Source organism: Chiloscyllium plagiosum, unplaced genomic scaffold (genome assembly GCF_037043375.1).
Source record: "Chiloscyllium plagiosum isolate Xiang-an unplaced genomic scaffold, Cpla_swu_hap1 HiC_scaffold_1, whole genome shotgun sequence".
Classification (NCBI taxonomy): domain Eukaryota; kingdom Metazoa; phylum Chordata; class Chondrichthyes; order Orectolobiformes; family Hemiscylliidae; genus Chiloscyllium; species Chiloscyllium plagiosum.
This window is the reverse complement of record NW_028270139.1, coordinates 55,803,846-55,824,179: the sequence shown is the minus strand read 5'-3', so window position 1 is coordinate 55,824,179 and position 20,334 is coordinate 55,803,846. Positions and strand designations below refer to the sequence as shown.

The 20,334-nt window shown below is 42.8% G+C and overlaps 1 protein-coding gene across 3 annotated transcripts in view; it reads right to left on the bottom strand.

Moving 5' to 3' along the window:
* The window catches only part of stim2b (stromal interaction molecule 2b), a 144,157-nt gene that overhangs the window by 56,516 nt on the left and 67,307 nt on the right, over positions 1–20,334 (bottom strand). For all 3 annotated transcript variants that reach the window (XM_087987005.1, XM_087986995.1, XM_087987008.1), the window contains one exon: positions 3,843–3,957. In XM_087987005.1, coding sequence (XP_087843131.1) covers positions 3,843–3,957 — 115 coding nt within the window. The remainder of the gene's footprint in view (positions 1–3,842; positions 3,958–20,334) is intronic.

The following is a 20,334-nucleotide window of genomic DNA, read 5'->3' as shown; positions in this document are numbered from 1 at the left end:
ATTTCACAGAAATGCGAATGAGTTGGGGAGTCATCCCAATGTGGCCTCTCCCACTTCTCTGTCTTACCTCCTTCAAACTGGTTTTCACATGGCAGGAAAACTTAACTCTTTAGTATTTTAGATACAAAATCCATTGACTTCTGTCATATGGAGCTGCCTCCTGGTGCTCCAGATGGTACTTTCTTAATTGGCCAACTCTGGGAAGAATCTAGCTAGCATTCCACGGTTGCCCCAGAATAGAGAAGGCATCAGAATTGTGATCCCGTCTGAGAATGTCCATCCAAGAGACTGTAGCTGATATGAGTTTATCCAAACCATCATATTAGACAGCAATATGATTGATCATCAATATCAACTTATCCCATCCACAGGGTCATGCACCAAATATAACTCTTCACTCATGTAACTAGACACAGCACAGCCTGACAAAGGACAAGGTACTTTAATACTGCACTATTCACAGAGCTTGCAAGCTTTAGTGATGAATGCAGCTGCCTGCAGCCATCATCCCCTTTTAAGTGCAATTATTTTAACAATCATTGATGATGCTACTGACAGAATCATACACTAAAATGCAACAATGCTCTAGAATTAAAACTGCCATCTTTTTCTAGCACTGTAGATAATCAAATTTCCAGCTAAACATCTGCTGAAAGCACATTTTTACTAGTTCTTGTTTGTTTCTGATTTTTGTCAGCATTGGATTGATTTAGTTTATCTCCACAGATACATGGCTAATGATTAGTTATATTTCTTTTTCTTTTCTCACCACCAGTACTCCTTCACCCCTCTTCTATCCTCTCGCTCTCAGTCAGTCAATCTAAAAGGGTGTCCCTGCCAGTCACCTGATTTCACTGAACTCTGGGATAGGTGTTGGGAATTTGTAAAGAGGAGAATCCACAACTGTTACCAGCTGCATGGCTTGAACTACTTTCAATTCCTTCCACAACAAATGGACTATGGTAGATAGCAATCAGAAATAAAACTTTATGAAACACTGAATGCCACTTAAATTATATTTGCTTAAAGGAAGATAACTACTTTTTCATTTTTATAATAGAAACATAGCAACATAGGAACAGGAATAGGCCATTCAGCCCCTCGAGCCAAAGATCATGGCTGATCTGTGGTCTAACTCCATATACCTGCCTTAAGCCCACATCCCTCAATACCTTTGATGAACAAAAATGTATCTCAGTTTTAAAATTAACTGAGCATAAAGTAACATTTAACTTCAGTCAGAATTTACCATCCTACGTTTTCCAAGGTTGACTCATTCTTTTCCCAAGCATTTGAAGAGTTAAAAGCTGTTTGTCTTATTATTTTTAATAACATAACTGCTTCAATGGAAAAGCGAGTTCCAGTAATGCAAAACAGTTTGACAATTTCTTATCAGCTCATTCTGCCCCACAATGTCAACCAATATTAACCCTGTAGTATCTGATCTACCTTCAAAACCACAAAATGATTCTGGCCAGAAGGCAACGAGTTACATTTTCAGCCAGCACTTAGCTTGTAATGATACAAAAGGTGAAGTGTATTAATACATTTAATAATAGATGCAAAAACAAAACCCAGAACTATTTCTACTGCATAATTTTTGGTTATCAGTATTCTTGTACTACAATATCCTTGAGTTCAGCTACCAGAAAGTATAAGATGGATATCAACTGGGCTTGCTGCTCATTTTCCAAATCTCGACTTAAAGATGCTGACTCACATTGAGATAATGTTCCATACAGATCACACCTCCTTCTAACTATCACCATTCTGCATGTGAATCCATTACTGATAACTTGGCATGTATGTCAGATAGCCAACTCAAATCTGTTCTCCTGCAGTTCATAAATGTCACGCACATTTCCAGTTTATGGGTCACTAAGAAATGGTCAGATAAAAAAAGGCTAAAACTAGTTTGGATATTCATGCTGCTGTGTTAACTGAGATGAACTAAAACAGAGCAAATCAAGAATTTAACAGAAGACCCTTCTAGGTTGGTGTAGTTTTACGCCATGCGGGTGGAGCACCTTTCTCATTTGAATTTAGACTCCAATGTGTCTAGTTACATGAGTGGACAGCTATATCTGGTGCATGACCCTGTAAATAGGATAAACTGATGTTGATCTTTAGTCACATCACTCACTAATATGATATTACCAATATTAACTCCAGTCATAGGACTCAAAGGACTGCAATCCTAATGGAAATGCACAAAAATAGCCAAATTAAATATATTATGCAATTGTTAATACATTTCAATTCTTACACCTGTGCTGTTTTGCAATTGCAAATTCCTTTCTTCACACTTAGAATGAATTATTTGCTGTCCCAAGAGAGAGTGTTAGATCTATTACGGTCAGTAGGATAAAATCACAGTTGAGAAGTTAATGAGGGCAGCTCATGCTAGAAACGTGCACAAAGGAAATTATCCCAAACACTGAATAAAGACAGGATGTATGATTTTAAAATGGGTACTGAATTGCATTTCGCAAGCCGTAGTTGAAGTACTGCGCACATCTCTTCATTTTAAGACTATACTTGGTCATGATTCTTTGACAGTTTAATACCAGAGAAGAGTGACTAGTTTACCCTAAATATCGAGGAAACTATTAGTCATTACTCCGAACAAAATATTTGACTCTTTACATATACTGTTCCTTTATATTTTAATAAAATTGTCTCCAAAACAATGCCACATTTGTCATGAGATTTTAATCTTAAAATCTATTCATTCAATTTGCTCTCTGTCAATCAAGTAGATTTCATTGAGCACAGCAGAGGTCACTGTAGAAATTGGCTATTCCAAACTTCTGTTATAATGAAAGCTTTGTGATACTTTTATTCTCTTTTGGACTTCCGGGTAGGAGCTCTATTACAGTAAGCAGTGGAACTCAAAACCAGTTAACATAAATATATTACTAGAGTTACAGTGCAAGTCCACACACAAACAACAATTGTATTCACGCATCTTCCAAAGTAAGCAGAACAAATAGCTGGAAACACAACTGTGATTATAGCTCCCTTTCATTTTTATTCAGAAATTAATGTGGAGAATGATAATTAGCACTCATGGCATATTCACTGAAAACCATGTAAAATCACTTACATCTGATCTAGTTAAAGCGAGTCCCACCTGCTCCAGAGGTATATAATAATGTCTCAATACATTGAATGGAATATAAATAGTTATTTAGATGTCTGCAGTCACATGATCAGCTGGCATCTAAATGAGGCATTGCATACAAAGTATTTACAGGAATCAATTGGATAATAAGCATCTAGAGGAGAAAGTGAGGTCTGCAGATGCTGGAGATCAGAGATGGAAATGTGTTGCTGGAAAAGCGCAGCAGGTCAGGCAGCATCTAGGGAACAGGAGAATCGACGTTTCGGGCATTAGCCCTTCTTCAGGAAGGGCTAATGCCCGAAACGTCGATTCTCCTGTTCCCTAGATGCTGCCTGACCTGCTGCGCTTTTCCAGCAACACATTTCCATATCTAATAAGCATCTAGACCCCTGTAAAAGCAATAAACCAGGGTTAGGCAGTCAGCAAGTCTATTTGGTTATGCTTATGCAAGCACACAAACAGATTTCCACTTGCTAATATCAGAAGACTGCATAAATTTTAATGTTAAGTGATGTCAAGATGGGGGGAAAATTATACAATATCGTTTAATTAGTTCCTATCCTTGAATTTTGTTTTTAAACTTTGCTGTGGCCACACTGTTTCAGTGCAGTTTGGATGATAATATCAAAGTCATCCTGCACAACACTACAGAGATACCTCCTATTTTTACTAATATTTTATTAATAGTTACTCTCATTTAGCCACTGTAGTGTCCTACCTTTTGAGTTTTTCCAATGGTTCCACAGATCTCTCACTGTGATGTGCTTGTCTTCTTTATGGAACTTATTTCCTTTACTGGTAGGATCTTTGTCTTTCATATCTTCCTTAATGAACTGCAGGAAAACAAAATTACACCATCAAGAGATGTTAGTGCGAGTAACATGGGTTAAAGTAGGATAAACTGTTTTGTAAATTTTCTCTGAACATCAAAGTGAAGTACTTAAACATCAAGCCATGAACGACAACAAGATGAGCACTTGGCTAAACGGAAAGTGGGTGTAATTAGAATCTTGTTCAATAAAGAGCAATGCTTAGAGGGATGTTACTGACATACAAGCTTTATTTTTAGATTCCCATACAAGTTGATTTGTCACCTTAGAGACAAGTTGTTAAAATTTGCAGGAGTGATGACAGTATGGATAGAAAATAAACTCCAAGTAATCAGTCAGGATCTTACAAAGACAACTTAATGTTTTCACCAGGAGAAAGTGAGGACTGCAGATGCTGGAGATCAGAGTTGAAAAGTGTGGTGTTGGAAAAGCACAGCTGGTCAGGTAGCATCTGAGGAGCAGGAGAATCGACATTTTGAGCATAAGCTCTTCATCAGGAATCAGTCATTCCTGATGAAGAGCTTGTGCTCAAAACGTCGACTCTCCTGCTCTTCGGATGCGACCTGACCTGCTGTGCTTTTCCAACACCACACTTTTCGACAATGCTTTCATCAGGACAAACTGAACTTCAACATGGAAACTATATGACTCCAGAAAGATCCAACATGCAATGTCCTGGTTTGGCCGCATCTGGAAAGTGTATATTGTTCTTACTGCCACAACAAAAAGAGGTCTTGAAGGAAGACTGATAACTCATATAAAGTTGTAATATTTAAGCAAATCAAATTCACTTCTGTATTTCTATCCATTCAGTGGTGCTGAAATCTGAACCCCTTCATATCACCCAGACTTCAAAATGCAATATTTTAACTGTGTCTTCATTCAATTTAAGAGAAACAGATCTGTGGAAAAAAAGAGATGTTGATATTTGGGATTTTGTTGCTCACACGGATCTCCTAAAACAAGTAGGTGGAAGTGCATCAGACTTCGTGATATACAATTCCCAATTACAGTGAAAGATAATCATACACCAACCACCTAAATACTCAAAACAAATAGAAAATGGGGTACACAGGGCAAGAGTGTAACTTAAGGAGAAAATGAGGTCTGCAGATGCTGGAGATCAGAGCTGAAAATGTGTTGCTGGAACAGCGCAGCAGGTCAGGCAGCATCCAGGGAACAGGAGAATCGACGTTTCGGGCATAAGCCTTCCTGAAATAGGGCTTATGCCCGAAACGTCGATTCTCCTGTTCCCTGGATGCTGCCTGACCTGCTGCGCTGTTCCAGCAACACATTTTCAGCAAGAGTGTAACTTAAAATAAACAGAACAATGAGAAACAAGAACAATAGCAAATGTAAACCCCGAGGAATAAATTAAAAGCAGGACAATGAGAGGAAGACAGATTTATGCATACCCATTTTAAACCCAAATAATATGCATGAATCCTGTAAAAGCAGCAATTCAATTTTCCACCAACTTCAGTATTTTGAAGCTTGGCTCTATTCCAACATGTGCAAACAAGGATTGGAAGCAGGTCATTCGGCCTGTCAAGCATGCTCTATCATTCACTAAAATTATGGCATATCAGGTAATAGGAGGTGAGGAGAGTTGATAGTGTATAGGAAGGAATGGAATGGAAGACAAATCTTATATTTACAACATATTTTCCAAAAGTCACAGCGACTCTTTCAGAGCAGGTATTTGAGATGGTATACGGTTTTCTGTGTATTCTGACATCAAACAAAAAATGTTACTTGTAATTAACATCGGAAAGTGCATTAAAAATATCCACAATGACGTTTCAAAACAGTTGAGCTGTAACACAAAACAAAGTCATTATAAGGCAGGTGGAGATCCCAAGTTAAATTCTCAGGTCTGTGTGGAGTTTGAAGATCTCAGTCAAACCAATAGTGCAGCTTCTGCAATTATGCCCTGAGGTTAGGCAGGGAACAGAGGGAAAAAAAGTTAAATTAAGGACCCCATTTTTGACTGCTAACCAGCAGTCACGATACAAAGTATGGAAACGTGGATCCAGCAGGAGAGAAAGACTGAATGTGAATGGTAAAGTTTTCTGTGGTAGGACGAACTCCTGCCACTCAATTTGTAGATCTTTGTTTTGGATTACTTATCAGGGACTCTAAAGTCTGCAGCCTTTGTGTAACTATATGATCGGAGATATCATTGCCATCAAGAGTCAGACTGTCAGTCACACAGAATAGAACACAGCCCATGTCTATGCCAAGTAACAAACACCAAACTACACCCAATGACCTGTACTTGCTTCATAACCTACTATGCCCTCGCATTTTAAGTGCTCCTTAAATGTGACAGGAGTACCTGCCTCCAGCACATTGCATGTTTCTCCCACCATCTGGGTGGGAATGTTTTCCTCAGATCCCCTCTAAACCACTTACGCCACTTTTCAGAGACTCAATCCCAGGGATATGTCAATCCTGCTGTAACTCCTTAATTTCTTACTAACTCTTTCCAGTTTTCTTCTTGGACAGGCGAAACTGTAAGATTTTCTCCCAGTTCTTATGGCCTAAACCTCTTTTCACTTAGATCATACAGCACAGAAACATACCCTTCGGTCCAATAACTCCATGCTGACCATGTTCCCAAACTAAACCAGTCTCACTTGCCTGCGTTTGGTCCATATCCCTCCAAACATTTCTTATTCATGTACTTAACTAAATTTCTTTTAAATGACGTAACTGTATCTGCATCCACCACTTCCTCTGGAAGTTCATTCCACACATGAACCACACATGAAAGATTTAGAAATATTTTGATTTGATCAGAGTTGATTTGTTGTCACATGTATCTGGTTAAAAATACAGTGAAAAGTGTTGTATAGAAGTTACCACTCTGGTGCCATCTTAAATCAAACAGGTGGCACGGTTGCTCAGTGGTTAGCACTGCTGCCTCGTAGCACCAGGGTCCCAGGTTCGATTCCAGCCTCAGGTGATTGTCTGTGTGGAGTCTGCACATTCTCCCAGTGTCTGCGTGGGTTTCCTCCGGGTGCTCCGCTCTCCTCCCAGTCCAAAGATGGTCAGGTGAATTGGCCATGCTAAATTGCCCTATAGTGTTAGGCCAATTGGGCAGAGAAAAATGGGTCTGGGTGGGTTACCCTTCGGAGGGTCGGTGTGGATTGGTTGGGCCGAAGGGCCAGTTTCCACACTGTAGGAAATCTAATCGAAAAAGAAAATGCCCTCTCGTCTTGAAATCCCCCACTTAAGGGAAAAGACACCTGCCATTCACCTTATCTAAAAATGTGATGCTGGAAAAGCGCAGCAGGTCAGGTCCTGAAGAAGGGCTCATGCCCGAAACGTCGATTCTCCTGCTCCTTGGATGCTGCCTGACCTGCTGCGCTTTTCCAGCAATACATTTTCAGCTCTGATCTCCAGCATCTGCAGTCCTCACTTTCTCCTATTCACATTATCTATACAACACATAATTTTATAAATCTCTAAGTTCATCTGTCAACCTCCTACGCTCTAGTGAAACATGTCCCAGCCCATCTAGCCTCTCCTTATAACAAACCCTCAATTCCCAGCAATATCCTGGTAAATCTCTTCCTTTATTCATTTCACGGGATGAGGGTGTTGCTGGCTAGGCAGTATGTATTGCCCATCCCTAATCGCCCAAAAGACAATTAAGAGTCAACCATGTTGCTGTGGCCAGACCAGCTTCCTTCCCTGAAGGACATTAGTGATCCAGATGGGTTTTTCCAGCAAACAACAAATGGATTCATGGTCATCATTAGATTCTTATTCCAGATTTTTTTTATTGAATTCAAATTCTACTGTTTGCTATGGCAGGATTTGAACCCAAGTGTCCAGAACATTAACTGGGATCTGGATTAACAGTCCAGCGAGAATACCACTCAGCCATCGCCTCCCCAAAATGCTCCCCAGCTTCGTAAGTAGCCCTGGCAGTTTGACAACTTCTACCTGAACTCCTCAATGCCTGGAGACTTTGCAAACTAACCTGTCCATCTCTCAAACTCAAACTGCTCACCTGAGCTGAAAAGCAGATTCTTTTGTTCAGATTATAACTGGAAGTTCATTTGTCTGAATGGAATTCAAATTAAGCACCAGTGCCCTTTGATTATTTGTTTTCTTTTCTGAATATCATTAACCCAGCACTGTAAGCACTTTATCTGGCTAAACTGTGACTTGGCCACATACATTCTTGGAAATAATGCATTTTGGTTACTTTTCCAAACGATTTTCTGGATTCTTTGAAAAGAAAATTACCCACATAGAACAGAAATCAAAATCCATCTGCCTCAATTTGAAGAATCCAAATGATATTAATTTCTATTCATAGCTTTAGTACAGTATGGAGTCAAGCTCTCCCAACACTGTCCCTATCAAACACTTCTGATTCAGGATTGTTCTGTGACCAGAGATGTGAGTGAGAATCTGGGAGCTGTAGAGGAAGGGAGTGTGTAGGATTGGTGGTTGCAGGTTGTGCGTGAAAGTTGAAGAGAAATAAGAGTATCTGAGGTGGTGCATGCACTGCAACTTGAGGTGGTGATGCAGCAGTGGCTTTGTTTTGCAGCAGTGCTAAAACTGGGGTACAAATGCAATCTAACAGCAGCCGTAATAGACTGAGAGCGATATTTTGTTTTAGTTTGTTGTTTTACAAGTAGCACCACGTTACTGTTCCTAACACCCACAATGCCCTAGCAATGAGATAATCCAAAAGAATGTACTAAAAGCAAAAGGCACACACTGAAAACCCTACATCACTGAGTCCCTTAGCAACTTTTGGCAAACTTTACACTGAATATTGTATCTGGATACTCAATCTGCTACACTGTCACAACTCTCCAGAGTTTTGCATTTTGGCTTAAAATATTATCTAAGCAGCCAGTTCAGAGATGTTATTATACCCCTCTGGGGCAAATGAGACTTGAACCTGGACCTCCCTGCCCAGAGGTAGGTACACCACCAATGTGCCACAAAAGCCTTTTGCATTTTGGGTTAAAGTTGAATGGTGCCCTGAATAAATCGGTGACCTGAGTGTTATGTGTGGTCACATGTTTAGGTTTGTTGCTCGCCCTGCACCTTCCTTTATTAATATTTGGTAAAATGATACCATCGTGAACACACCATGGTTATGCTAAACAGAATATCATACAGCTAGATCTAGCTCCACTGCAAAAGGAGGTGTTTCCTGTGCCTGTTTTTAGCTCGAAATAGAGACCTTGATCAGCTAAGAATTACATCCAAAGGACTCACAGCAAATATGCTGAAATGTCACTTCATCAGGCCATCAGTACTGGGAGATATCTATCTGTAGAATACCACGCTTCTACTAGAGCCAACAGCCTTGCCATATTCTGCCTTCAACGGCTACAAAGTTTTCAACTCTCATGCTTCATGCTGGGCAGTCACTTCCTGTGTCACTGTGACACAGCAGTGGGGCCTATGCAATCCTGGGAAAACTCAAATGTGAGTAGAAGATTGCAGTTACGTTTCTAAATGTCTACCTCTCGTTGGTGCCGGGTGGGGTTCTTGGACTCAACCTGACCCTTGGATAAGCAACAAAAGGTAGAAATGCATTAGCAAACTGGCTCATTTTGTTCATGTCCCCACCTCGACTCCAAATCCCCTTCCAAGGGCTTGGCCTTCCCCCATCTTTATAATTTTGCTTATAATAGCTGCTTGATATCACAAAACGGTTTAACTCCCTTCTTTGATAGCACTGACAGAGGAAGAGAAGCTTGTCAATTGTTTGTATCGAAAAGTAAAGTTTTATCTACAAAAATTTAATTTCTAAAAACAAAACAAACGTAAAGGAAAAAAAAAAGGACCATAAAGGTTTCTCGAGATACATGAAAAGGAAATATTTGGCTGAAACAAATCTGGGTCCATTAAAAGCAGAATAAGGAGGATTGATAATGTGGAATGATAAAATGGCGAAGAAGCTAAATGATTATTTTTTGTCTATTTTTACTGAGGAGGATACAAGAAATCTCCCAGAATTAGTGATCTAACTGACAATGAAGAAATTACTCAGAAGTAAAAGCTTTGGAATTCTCTACCACAGATGGCTGTGGAAGCTCAATCACTGAGTATGCTTAAGGTACAGATAGATTGATTAATTTCTGACTACCAGTGGCATATAGGGTTATAGCATGAGATGTAGAAGGCAGTAAAGTGTTCAGCCAGCCATGAACAGGAGGGGAACAGGAAGATGAGCAGATAAAGGGCTAGGGTCTCTCTCCCTTCTCCCTGCAGTGAAATGAAGGCATTATATGTTCTCATCATTCTTCCAATGGGACTTTTTTTTGACAAAGAAGTGCATGTTCTAGCAATAGTGCAAAAGGACATTACTGCTTTTTAAAATATATTAGAAGTTTCATGTGCAGAAAATTACCTATTTATGTTGAAGATGGAATAAACTGTACAATATGATCTCCATTTCTGACTATGTTAGTCATAGACTAAACAGATGCCAAGAGAAAGAGAGTCGTCTTTTCCAAACAGAATTCTTTTCTGAAGTGAAAGATTTATTGTGCATTGCTGGATTTAATTGAAGTGTCCTGGCTACATTCACCCAAAATTTTACTCAAAAGTTAACACCCATCCATACTCGACTGAATCAAATGCCATATTTAAAGATTCAGGAGATGAAGACGACTTCACTGTTATTGGAGATCTTTCTATCACTCGTGATACATTAGTCTGAGACACCAGTTTAATGCAGCAAGAGTTGATCTGAGGAAGGCAAGGATTGTCACAGATTTTATTTGTTATGAATAGATTCTAGAAATAAAATTGAAAGATCTGAAAGTATCTGGTTGAAGGTTTTTGTTTTCTGAAAATGTCTTTGACAACAGCATTATGGATAATGTCTGATAGCACTGTCTTAAATTTTTTTTTACACTGTATGTAAAAGAAAACTCAACTTTTATAAGGATAAAAGACACCCTCTCTGTGAGGTTAAAAATATCATAATGAAAATAACCTGCACATTTTCAAATTATTTAAAATTTTGCAGGAACTGTTATTAAAAAGTAAACCTCATTCGAGGAATACCAAGACAATTCCCATCTTTGTTTACACGATTAATACACTTGCATTGTACATGACAAAGATAACATTATCCTTTCTCTCATAAAATACCATTTTCTGGAGGGCTCAAAAAGAAGAATTCCCAATCTTGGCAACTCCAAACCTTCACATTGTTTACTCGAGTTCAGAATGAAACTGGGCTAGTTACCAAAATTCAGCTGGGAGATATATACAGATTATTTGACAAAATTGTTTAATCATTCTCTCACAAATGTGGAAATACTATACAGAGACCCATCATCTTTTTGCACAGCTTCCAAAGCTCTGCGTTAGAAAGTGGATTTAATGGATTCAGCTTTTTTGATTTTAGATGCATAGCTTTATGGTTTTCACAGATTACGCTAATGTCAGTTACTGAGGCTACAAAACTGATGGGAATAAGACCTCTGAATTAAACTGTATGTGAGAGAGTAGAGAGAGAGAGAGAGTAGAGAGAGAGAGTAGAGAGAGAGAGTAGAGAGAGAGAGTAGAGAGAGAGAGTAGAGAGAGAGAGTAGAGAGAGAGAGTAGAGAGAGAGAGTAGAGAGAGAGAGTAGAGAGAGAGAGTAGAGAGAGAGAGTAGAGAGAGAGAGTAGAGAGAGAGAGTAGAGAGAGAGAGTAGAGAGAGAGAGTAGAGAGAGAGAGTAGAGAGAGAGAGTAGAGAGAGAGTAGAGAGAGAGAGTAGAGAGAGAGAGTGAAGAGAAGAAAAGAGGAGATTAGAGAGGTAGAGAGTAGAGAGGTAGAGAGTAGAGAGGTAGAGAGTAGAGAGGTAGAGAGTAGAGAAGTAGAGAGGTAGAGAGGTAGAGAGTAGAGAGGTAGAGAGCAGAGAGGTAGAGAGGTAGAGAGTAGAGAGGTAGAGAGTAGAGAGGTAGAGAGTAGAGAGGTAGAGAGTAGAGAGGTAGAGAGTAGAGAGGTAGAGAGTAGAGAGGTAGAGAGTAGAGAGGTAGAGAGTAGAGAGGTAGAGAGTAGAGAGGTAGAGAGTAGAGAGGTAGAGAGTAGAGAGGTAGAGAGTAGAGAGGTAGAGAGTAGAGAGGTAGAGAGTAGAGAGGTAGAGAGTAGAGAGGTAGAGAGTAGAGAGGTAGAGAGTAGAGAGTAGAGAGGTAGAGAGTAGAGAGGTAGAGAGTAGAGAGGTAGAGAGTAGAGAGGTAGAGAGTAGAGAGGTAGAGAGGTAGAGAGTAGAGAGGTAGAGAGTAGAGAGGTAGAGAGTAGAGAGGTAGAGAGGTAGAGAGTAGAGAGGTAGAGAGTAGAGAGGTAGAGAGTAGAGAGGTAGAGAGTAGAGAGGTAGAGAGTAGAGAGGTAGAGAGTAGAGAGGTAGAGAGTAGAGAGTAGAGAGGTAGAGAGTAGAGAGGTAGAGAGTAGAGAGGTAGAGAGTAGAGAGGTAGAGAGTAGAGAGGTAGAGAGTAGAGAGGTAGAGAGGTAGAGAGTAGAGAGGTAGAGAGGTAGAGAGTAGAGAGGTAGAGAGTAGAGAGGTAGAGAGAGAGAGTAGAGAGAGAGAGTAGAGAGAGAGAGAGTAGAGAGAGAGAGAGTAGAGAGAGAGAGAGAGTAGAGAGAGAAGAGAGAAAGAGAGAGAGAGTAGAGAGAGAGAGTAGAGAGAGAGTAGAGAGAGAGAGTAGAGAGAGAAGAGAGAGTAGAAGAGAGAGAGGGTAGAGAGAGAGGGTAGAGAGAGAGAGTAGAGAGAGAGTAGAGAGAGAGAGTAGAGAGAGAGAGAGTAGAGAGCGAGAGTAGAGAGAGAGAGTAGAGAGAGAGAGTAGAGAGAGAGAGTAGAGAGAGAGAGTAGAGAGAGAGTAGAGAGAGAGAGTAGAGAGAGTAGAGAGAGTAGAGAGAGTAGAGAGCGAGAGTAGAGAGAGAGAGAGTAGAGAGAGAGAGTAGAGAGAGAGAGTAGAGAGAGAGAGTAGAGAGAGAGAGTAGAGAGAGAGAGTAGAGAGAGAGAGTAGAGAGAGAGAGTAGAGAGAGAGAGTAGAGAGAGAGAGTAGAGAGAGAGAGTAGAGAGAGAGAGAGTAGAGAGAGAGAGTAGAGAGAGAGAGTAGAGAGAGAGAGTAGAGAGAGAGAGGAGAGAGAGTAGAGAGAGTAGAGAGAGTAGAGAGCGAGAGTAGAGAGCGAGAGTAGAGAGAGAGAGTAGAGAGAGAGAGTAGAGAGAGAGAGTAGAGAGAGAGAGTAGAGAGAGAGAGTAGAGAGAGAGTAGAGAGAGAGAGTAGAGAGAGAGAGTAGAGAGAGAGTAGAGAGAGAGAGTGTAGAGAGAGAGTGTAGAGAGAGAGTGTAGAGAGAGAGAGAGTGTAGAGAGAGAGTAGAGAGAGAGTAGAGAGAGTAGAGAGAGGGTAGAGAGAGAGGGTAGAGAGAGAGGGTAGAGAGAGAGGGTAGAGAGAGAGGGTAGAGAGAGAGGGTAGAGAGAGAGGGTAGAGAGAGAGGGTAGAGAGAGAGGGTAGAGAGAGAGGGTAGAGAGAGAGGGTAGAGAGAGAGGGTAGAGAGAGAGGGTAGAGAGAGAGAGTAGAGAGAGAGGGTAGAGAGAGAGAGTAGAGAGAGAGAGTAGGAGAGAGAGAGTAGAGAGAGTAGAGAGAGAGTAGAGAGAGAGTAGAGAGAGAGAGTAGAGAGAGAGAGTAGAGAGAGAGAGTAGAGAGAGAGAGTAGAGAGAGAGAGTAGAGAGAGAGAGTAGAGAGAGAGAGTAGAGAGAGTAGAGAGAGAGAGTAGAGAGAGTAGAGAGAGTAGAGAGCGAGAGTAAGAGAGAGAGAGTAGAGAGAGAGAGTAGAGAGAGAGAGTAGAGAGAGAGAGTAGAGAGAGAGAGTAGAGAGAGAGAGTAGAGAGAGAGAGTAGAGAGAGAGTAGAGAGAGAGAGTAGAGAGAGAGAGTAGAGAGAGAGAGTAGAGAGAGAGAGTAGAGAGAGAAGTGAGAGAGAGTAGAGAGAGAGAGTAGAGAGAGAGAGTAGAGAGAGAGAGTAGAGAGAGAGAGTAGAGAGAGAGAGTAGAGAGAGAGAGTAGGAGAGAGAGAGTAGAGAGAGAGAGTAGAGAGAGAGAGTAGAGAGAGAGTAGAGAGAGAGAGAGAGTAGAAGAGAGAGAGGTAGAGAGAGAGGGTAGAGAGAGAGGGTAGAGAGAGAGGAGGAGAGAGAGGGTAGAGAGAGAGGGTAGAGAGAGAGGGTAGAGAGAGGGTAGAGAGAGAGGGTAGAGAGAGAGGGTAGAGAGAGAGGGTAGAGAGAGAGAGAGAGAGTAGAGAGAGAGAGTAGAGAGAGAGAGTAGAGAGAGAGAGTAGAGAGAGAGAGTAGAGAGAGGTAGAGAGAGAGAGTAGAGAGAGAGAGTAGAGAGAGAGAGTAGAGAGAGGAGAGTAGAGGAGAGAGTAGAGGAGAGAGTAGAGAGAGAGTGTAGAGAGAGAGTGTAGAGAGAGGTGTAGAGAGAAGAGAGAGTAGAGAGAGAGGAGAGAGAGTAGAGAGAGAGTAGAGAGAGAGTAGAGAGAGAGTAGAAGAGAGAGAGAGAGTAGAGAGAGAGAGTAGTGAGAGAGAGTAGAGAGAGGAGAGAGAGAGTAGAGAGAGAGTCGAGAGAGAGTAGAGAGAGAGTAGAGAGAGAGTCGAGAGAGAGTAGAAGAGAGAGTAGAGAGAGAGTCGAGAGAGAGGGTAGAGAGAGAGGGTAGAGAGAGAGGTAGAGAGAGAGGGTAGAGAGAGAGGGTAGAGAGAGAGGGTAGAGAGAGAGGGTAGAGAGAGAGGGTAGAGAGAGAGGGTAGAGAGAGAGGGTAGAGAGAGAGGGTAGAGAGAGAGGGTAGAGAGAGAGGGTAGAGAGAGAGGGTAGAGAGAGAGGGTAGAGAGAGAGAGAGAGAGAGAGAGAGAGAGAGAGTAGAGAGAGAGAGTAGAGAGAGAGAGTAGAGAGAGAGAGTAGAGAGAGAGTAGAGAGAGAGAGTAGAGAGAGAGTAGAGAGAGAGAGTAGAGAGAGAGAGTAGAGAGAGAGAGAGTAGAGGGAGAGAGTAGAGAGAGGAGAGAGTAGAGGGAGAGAGTAGAGAGAGAGAGTGTAGAGAGAGTGTAGAGAGAGAGTGTAGAGAGAGAGAGTAGAGAGAGAGAGAGTAGAGAGAGTAGAGAGAGTAGAGAGAGAGTAGAGAGAGAGAGAGAGAGAGAGTAGAGAGAGAGAGAGAGAGTAGAGAGAGAGAGTAGAGAGAGAGAGTAGAGAGAGAGGGTAGAGAGAGAGAGTAGAGAGAGAGAGTAGAGAGAGAGGTAGAGAGAGAGAGTAGAGAGAGAGAGTAGAGAGAGAGAGTAGAGAGAGAGAGTAGAGAGAGTAGAGAGAGAGAGAGTAGAGAGAGAGAGAAGAGAGAGAGAGTAGAGAGAGTAGAGAGTAGAGAGAGAGTAGAGAGAGAGTAGAGAGAAGAGAGAGTAGAAGAGAGAGAGGGTAGAGAGAGAGGGTAGAGAGGGGTAGAGAGAGAGGAGTAGAGAGAGAGTAGAGAGAGAGAGTAGAGAGAGAGAGTAGAGAGAGAGAGTAGAGAGAGAGAGTGGGGAGAGAGAGTAGAGTAGAGAGAGAGAGGGTAGAGAGAGAGGTAGAGAGAGAGAGGGTAGAGAGAGAGAGTAGAGAGAGAGGGTAGAGAGAGAGGGTAGAGAGAGAGAGTAGAGAGAGAGAGTAGAGAGGAGAGAGAGAGAGTAGAGTGAGAGAGTAGAGAGAGTAGAGAGAGAGAGTAGAGAGAGAGAGTAGAGAGAGAGAGTAGAGAGAGAGAGTAGAGAGAGAGAGTAGAGAGAGAGAGTAGAGAGAGAGGGTAGAGAGAGAGAGTAGAGAGAGTAGAGAGAGAGGGTAGAGAGAGAGAGTAGAGAGAGAGAGTAGAGAGAGAGAGAGAGAAGAAAAGAGGAGAGTAGAGAGGTAGAGAGTAGAGAGGTAGAGAGTAGAGAGGTAGAGAGTAGAGAGGTAGAGAGTAGAGAGGTAGAGAGTAGAGAGGTAGAGAGGAGAGAGGTAGAGAGTAGAGAGGTAGAGAGGTAGAGAGTAGAGAGTAGAGAGGTAGAGAGGTAGAGAGGTAGAGAGGTAGAGAGGTAGAGAGGTAGAGAGGTAGAGAGGTAGAGAGTAGAGAGGTGGAGTAGAGAGGTAGAGAGTAGAGAGGTAGAGAGTAGAGAGGTAGAGAGTAGGAGGTAGAGAGGTAGAGAGGTAGAGAGGTAGAGAGGTAGAGAGGTAGAGAGGTAGAGAGTAGAGAGGTAGAGAGTAGAGAGGTAGAGAGTAGAGAGGTAGAGAGTAGAGAGGTAGAGAGGTAGAGAGTAGAGTAGAGAGGTAGAGAGGTAGAGAGTAGAGAGGTAGAGAGTAGAGAGTAGAGAGGTAGAGAGTAGAGAGGTAGAGAGAGAGAGTAGAGAGAGAGAGTAGAGAGAGAAGAGAGAGAGTAGAGAGAGAGAGTAGAGAGAGAGTAGAGAGAGAGAGTAGAGAGAGAGTAGAGAGAGTAGAAGAAAGAGAGGGTAGAGAGAGAGGGTAGAGAGAGAGGGTAGAGAGAGAGAGGGTAGAGAGAGAGAGAGTAGAGAGAGAGAGAGTAGAGAGAGAGTAGAGAGAGAGTAGAGAGAGTAGAGAGAGTAGAGAGAGTAGAGAGAGAGAGTAGAGAGAGAGAGTAGAGAGAGAGTAGAGAGAGAGAGAGTAGAGAGAGGAGAGAGAGAGTAGAGAGAGTAGAAGATAGAGAGGGTAGAGAGGTGGGTTAGAGAGAGTGGGTAGAGAGAGAGGGTAGAGAGAGAGGGTAGAGAGAGAGGGTAGAGAGAGAGGTAGAGAGAGAGAGTAGAGAGAGAGAGTAAGAGAGAGAGTAGAGTGAGAGTGTTGAGAGAGTGAGTAGTGAGAGAGAGTAGAGAGAGAGAGTAGAGAGAGAGAGTAGAGAGAGAGAGTAGAGAGAGAGAGTAGAGAGAGAGAGTAGAGAGAGAGAGTAGAGAGAGAGGGTGAGAGAGAGGGTAGTGAGAGTGAGAGTAGAGAGAGAGGAGAGAGAGAGAGTAGAGAGAGAGAGTAGAGGGAGAGAGTAGAGGGAGAGAGTAGAGGGAGAGAGTAGAGAGAGTAGAGAGAGAGAGTAGAGAGAGAGAGTAGAGAGAGAGTAGAGAGAGTAGAGAGAGAGTAGAGAGAGAAGAGAGAGTAGAGAGAGAGAGTAGAGAGAGAGAGTAGAGAGAGAGAGTAGAGAGAGAGAGAGAGAGAGAGAGAGAGAGAGAGTAGAGAGAGTAGAGAGTAGAGAGAGGAGAGAGAGAGTAGAGAGAGAGTTAGAGAGAGAGTAGAGAGAGAGTAGAGAGAGAAGAGAGAGTAGAAGAGAGAGTTAGAAGAGAGAGTAGAAGAGAGAGTAGAGAGTGAGAGGGTAGAGTGAGAGGGTGAGAGAGTGGGTAGAGAGTGAGGGTTAGAGAGAGAGGGTAGAGAGAGAGAGTAGAGGGAGAGAGTAGAGGGAGAGAGTAGAGGGAGAGAGTAGAGAGAGAGAGTAGTAGAGAGAGAGAGAGTAGAGAGAGAGAAAAGAGAGAGAGAGTAGAGAGAGTAGAGAGTAGAGAGTAGAGAGAGGAGAGAGAGAGGAGAGAGAGAGTAGAGAGAGTAGAGAGAGAGTAGAGAGAGAAGAGAGAGTAGAAGAGAGAGTAGAAGAGAGAGTAGAAGAGAGAGAGGGTAGAGAGAGAGGGTAGAGAGAGAGGGTAGAGAGAGAGAGTAGAGAGAGAGTAGAGAGAGAGAGTAGAGAGAGAGAGTAGAGAGAGAGAGAGAAGAGAGAGGAGAGAGAGAGGAGAGAGAGAGGAGAGAGAGAGTAGAGAAAGAGTAGAGAGAGAAGAGAGAGTAGAGAGAGAGAGGGTAGAGAGAGAGGGTAGAGAGAGAGAGTAGAGAGAGAGAGTAGAGAGAGAGTAGAGATAGAAGAGAGAGTAGAAGAGAGAGAGGGTAGAGAGAGAGGGTAGAGAGAGAGGGTAGAGAGAGAGGTAGAGAGAGAGGTAGAGAGAGAGAGTAGAGAGAGAGAGTAGAGAGAGAGAGTAGAGAGAGAGAGTAGAGAGAGAGTGTAGAGAGAGAGAGTAGAGAGTGTGTGTGAGTGAGTGTGTGAGTGTAGTGAGTGTGTAGAGTGTGAGTAGTGAGTGAGTAGTGAGTGAGTTGAGAGAGAGTAGAGAGAGAGAGTAGAGAGAGAGAGTAGAGAGAGAGAGAGAGTAGAGAGAGAGTGTAGAGAGAGAGTGTGAGAGAGAGAGAGTGTAGAGAGAGGAGTGTAGAGAGAGTGAGTGTAGAGAGAGAGTGTAGAGAGAGAGTAGAGAGAGTAGAGAGAGAGAGTAGAGAGGTAGAGAGAGGTTAGAGGGAGAGAGTAGAGAGAGAGAGAGTAGAGAGAGTAGAGAGAGAGTAGAGAGAGTAGAGAGAAAGAGAGAGTAGAGAGAGATAGTAGAGAGAGAGAGTAGAGAGAGAGAAGAGAGAGAGAGTGAGAGAGTAGAGAGAGAGAAGAGAGAGAGTAGAGAGAGAGAGTAGAGAGAGAGAGTAGAGAGAGAGAGTAGAGAGAGAGTAGAGAGAGAGTAGAGAGAGAGAGAGAGTAGAGAGAGAGAGTAGAGAGAGTATAGAGTGTAGAGAGAGGGAAGAGAGAGAGTAGAGAGAGAGTAGAGAGAGAGCAGAGAGAGAGCAGAGAGAGAGCAGAGAGAGAGAGGAGAGAGAGAGAGGAGAGAGAGAGTAGAGAGAGAGTAGAGAGAGAGTAGAGAGAGAGTAGAGAGAGAGTAGAGAGAGAAAGAAAAGAAAAGAGGAGAGTAGAGAGGTAGAGAGTAGAGAGGTAGAGAGTGGAGAGGTAGAGAGTAGAGAGGTAGAGAGTAGAGAGGTAGAGAGTAGAGAGGTAGAGAGTAGAGAGGTAGAGAGTAGAGAGGTAGAGAGGAGAGGAGTAGAGAGGTAGAGAGGTAGAGAGGTAGAGAGGTAGAGAGGTAGAGAGGAAGAGAGGTAGAGAGTAGAGAGGTAGAGAGTAGAGAGGTAGAGAGTAGAGAGGTAGAATAGAGAGTAGAGAGGTAGAGAGAGAGAGTAGAGAGAGAGAGTAGAGAGAGAGTAGAGAAAGAGTAGAGAGAGTAGAGAGAGTAGAGAGAGAGAGAGGGTAGAGAGAGAGGGTAGAGAGAGAGAGGGTAGAGAGAGAGAGGTAGAGAGAGAGAGGGTAGAGAGAGAGAGGGTAGAGAGAGAGAGGGTAGAGAGAGAGAGGGTAGAGAGAGAGAGGGTAGAGAGAGAGAGGGTAGAGAGAGAGAGAGAGAGAGAGAGAGTGAGATTACAAGAGAGAGAGTAGAGAGAGAGAAGTAGAGAGAGAGAGTAGAGAGAGAGAGTAGAGAGAGAGTAGAGAGAGTAGAAAAAAAAAGAGAAAGGGTAGAGAGAGAGGGTAGAGAGAGAGAGAGTAGAGAGAGAGAGTAGAGAGTAGAGAGAGAGTAGAGAGAGAGTAGAGAGAGAGTTAGAGAGAGAGAGTAGAGAGAGAGAGTAGAGAGAGAGAGTAGAGAGAGAGAGTAGAGAGAGAGTAGAGAGAGAGAGAGAGTAGAGAGAGAGAGGTAGAGAGAGAGAAGAGAGAGAGTAGAGAGAGTAGAGAGTAGAGAGAGGAGAGAGAGAGTAGAGAGAGAAGAGAGAGTAGAGAGAGAGAGTAGAGAGAGAGAGTAGAGAGAGAGAGTAGAGAGAGAGAGAGAGAGAGAAGAGAGAGAGAGAGAGAGAGTAGAGAGAGTAGAGAGTAGAGAGAGGAGAGAGAGAGTAGAGAGAGAGTAGAGAGAGAAGAGAGAGTAGAAGAGAGAGTAGAAGAGAGAGTAGAAGAGAGAGTAGAGAGAGAGGGTAGAGAGAGAGGGTAGAGAGAGAGGAGTAGAGAGAGAGGGTAGAGAGAGAGGGTAGAGAGAGAGGGTAGAGAGAGAGGGTAGAGAGAGAGTAGAGAGAGAGAGTAGAGAGAGAGAGTAGAGAGAGAGTAGAGAGAGAGAGTAGAGAGAGAGTAGAGAGAGAGAGAGTAGAGAGAGAGAGAGTAGAGAGTAGAGAGAGAGTAGAGAGTAGAGAGAGAGTAGAGAGAGAGAGTAGAGAGAGAGAGAGTAGAGAGAGAGTAGAGAGAGAGAGGAGTAGAGAGAGAGAGAGTAGAGAGAGAGAAGAGAGAGAGAGAGAGAGAGAGAGAGAGAGAGTAGAGAGAGTAGAAGAGAGAGGGTAGAGAGAGAGGGTAGAGAGAGAGGTAGAGAGAGAGGGTAGAGAGAGAGGGTAGAGAGAGAGGGTAGAGAGAGAGGGTAGAGAGAGAGGGTAGAGAGAGAGGGTAGAGAGAGAGGGTAGAGAGAGAGGGTAGAGGTAGAGAGAGAGAGTAGAGAGAGAGAGGTAGAGAGAGAAGGAGAGAGAGAGAGTAGAGAGAGAGAGAGAGAGAGAGAGTAGAGAGTAGAGGAGAGAGTAGAGGGAGAGAGAGAGGGAGAGAGTAGAGAGAGTAGAGAGAGA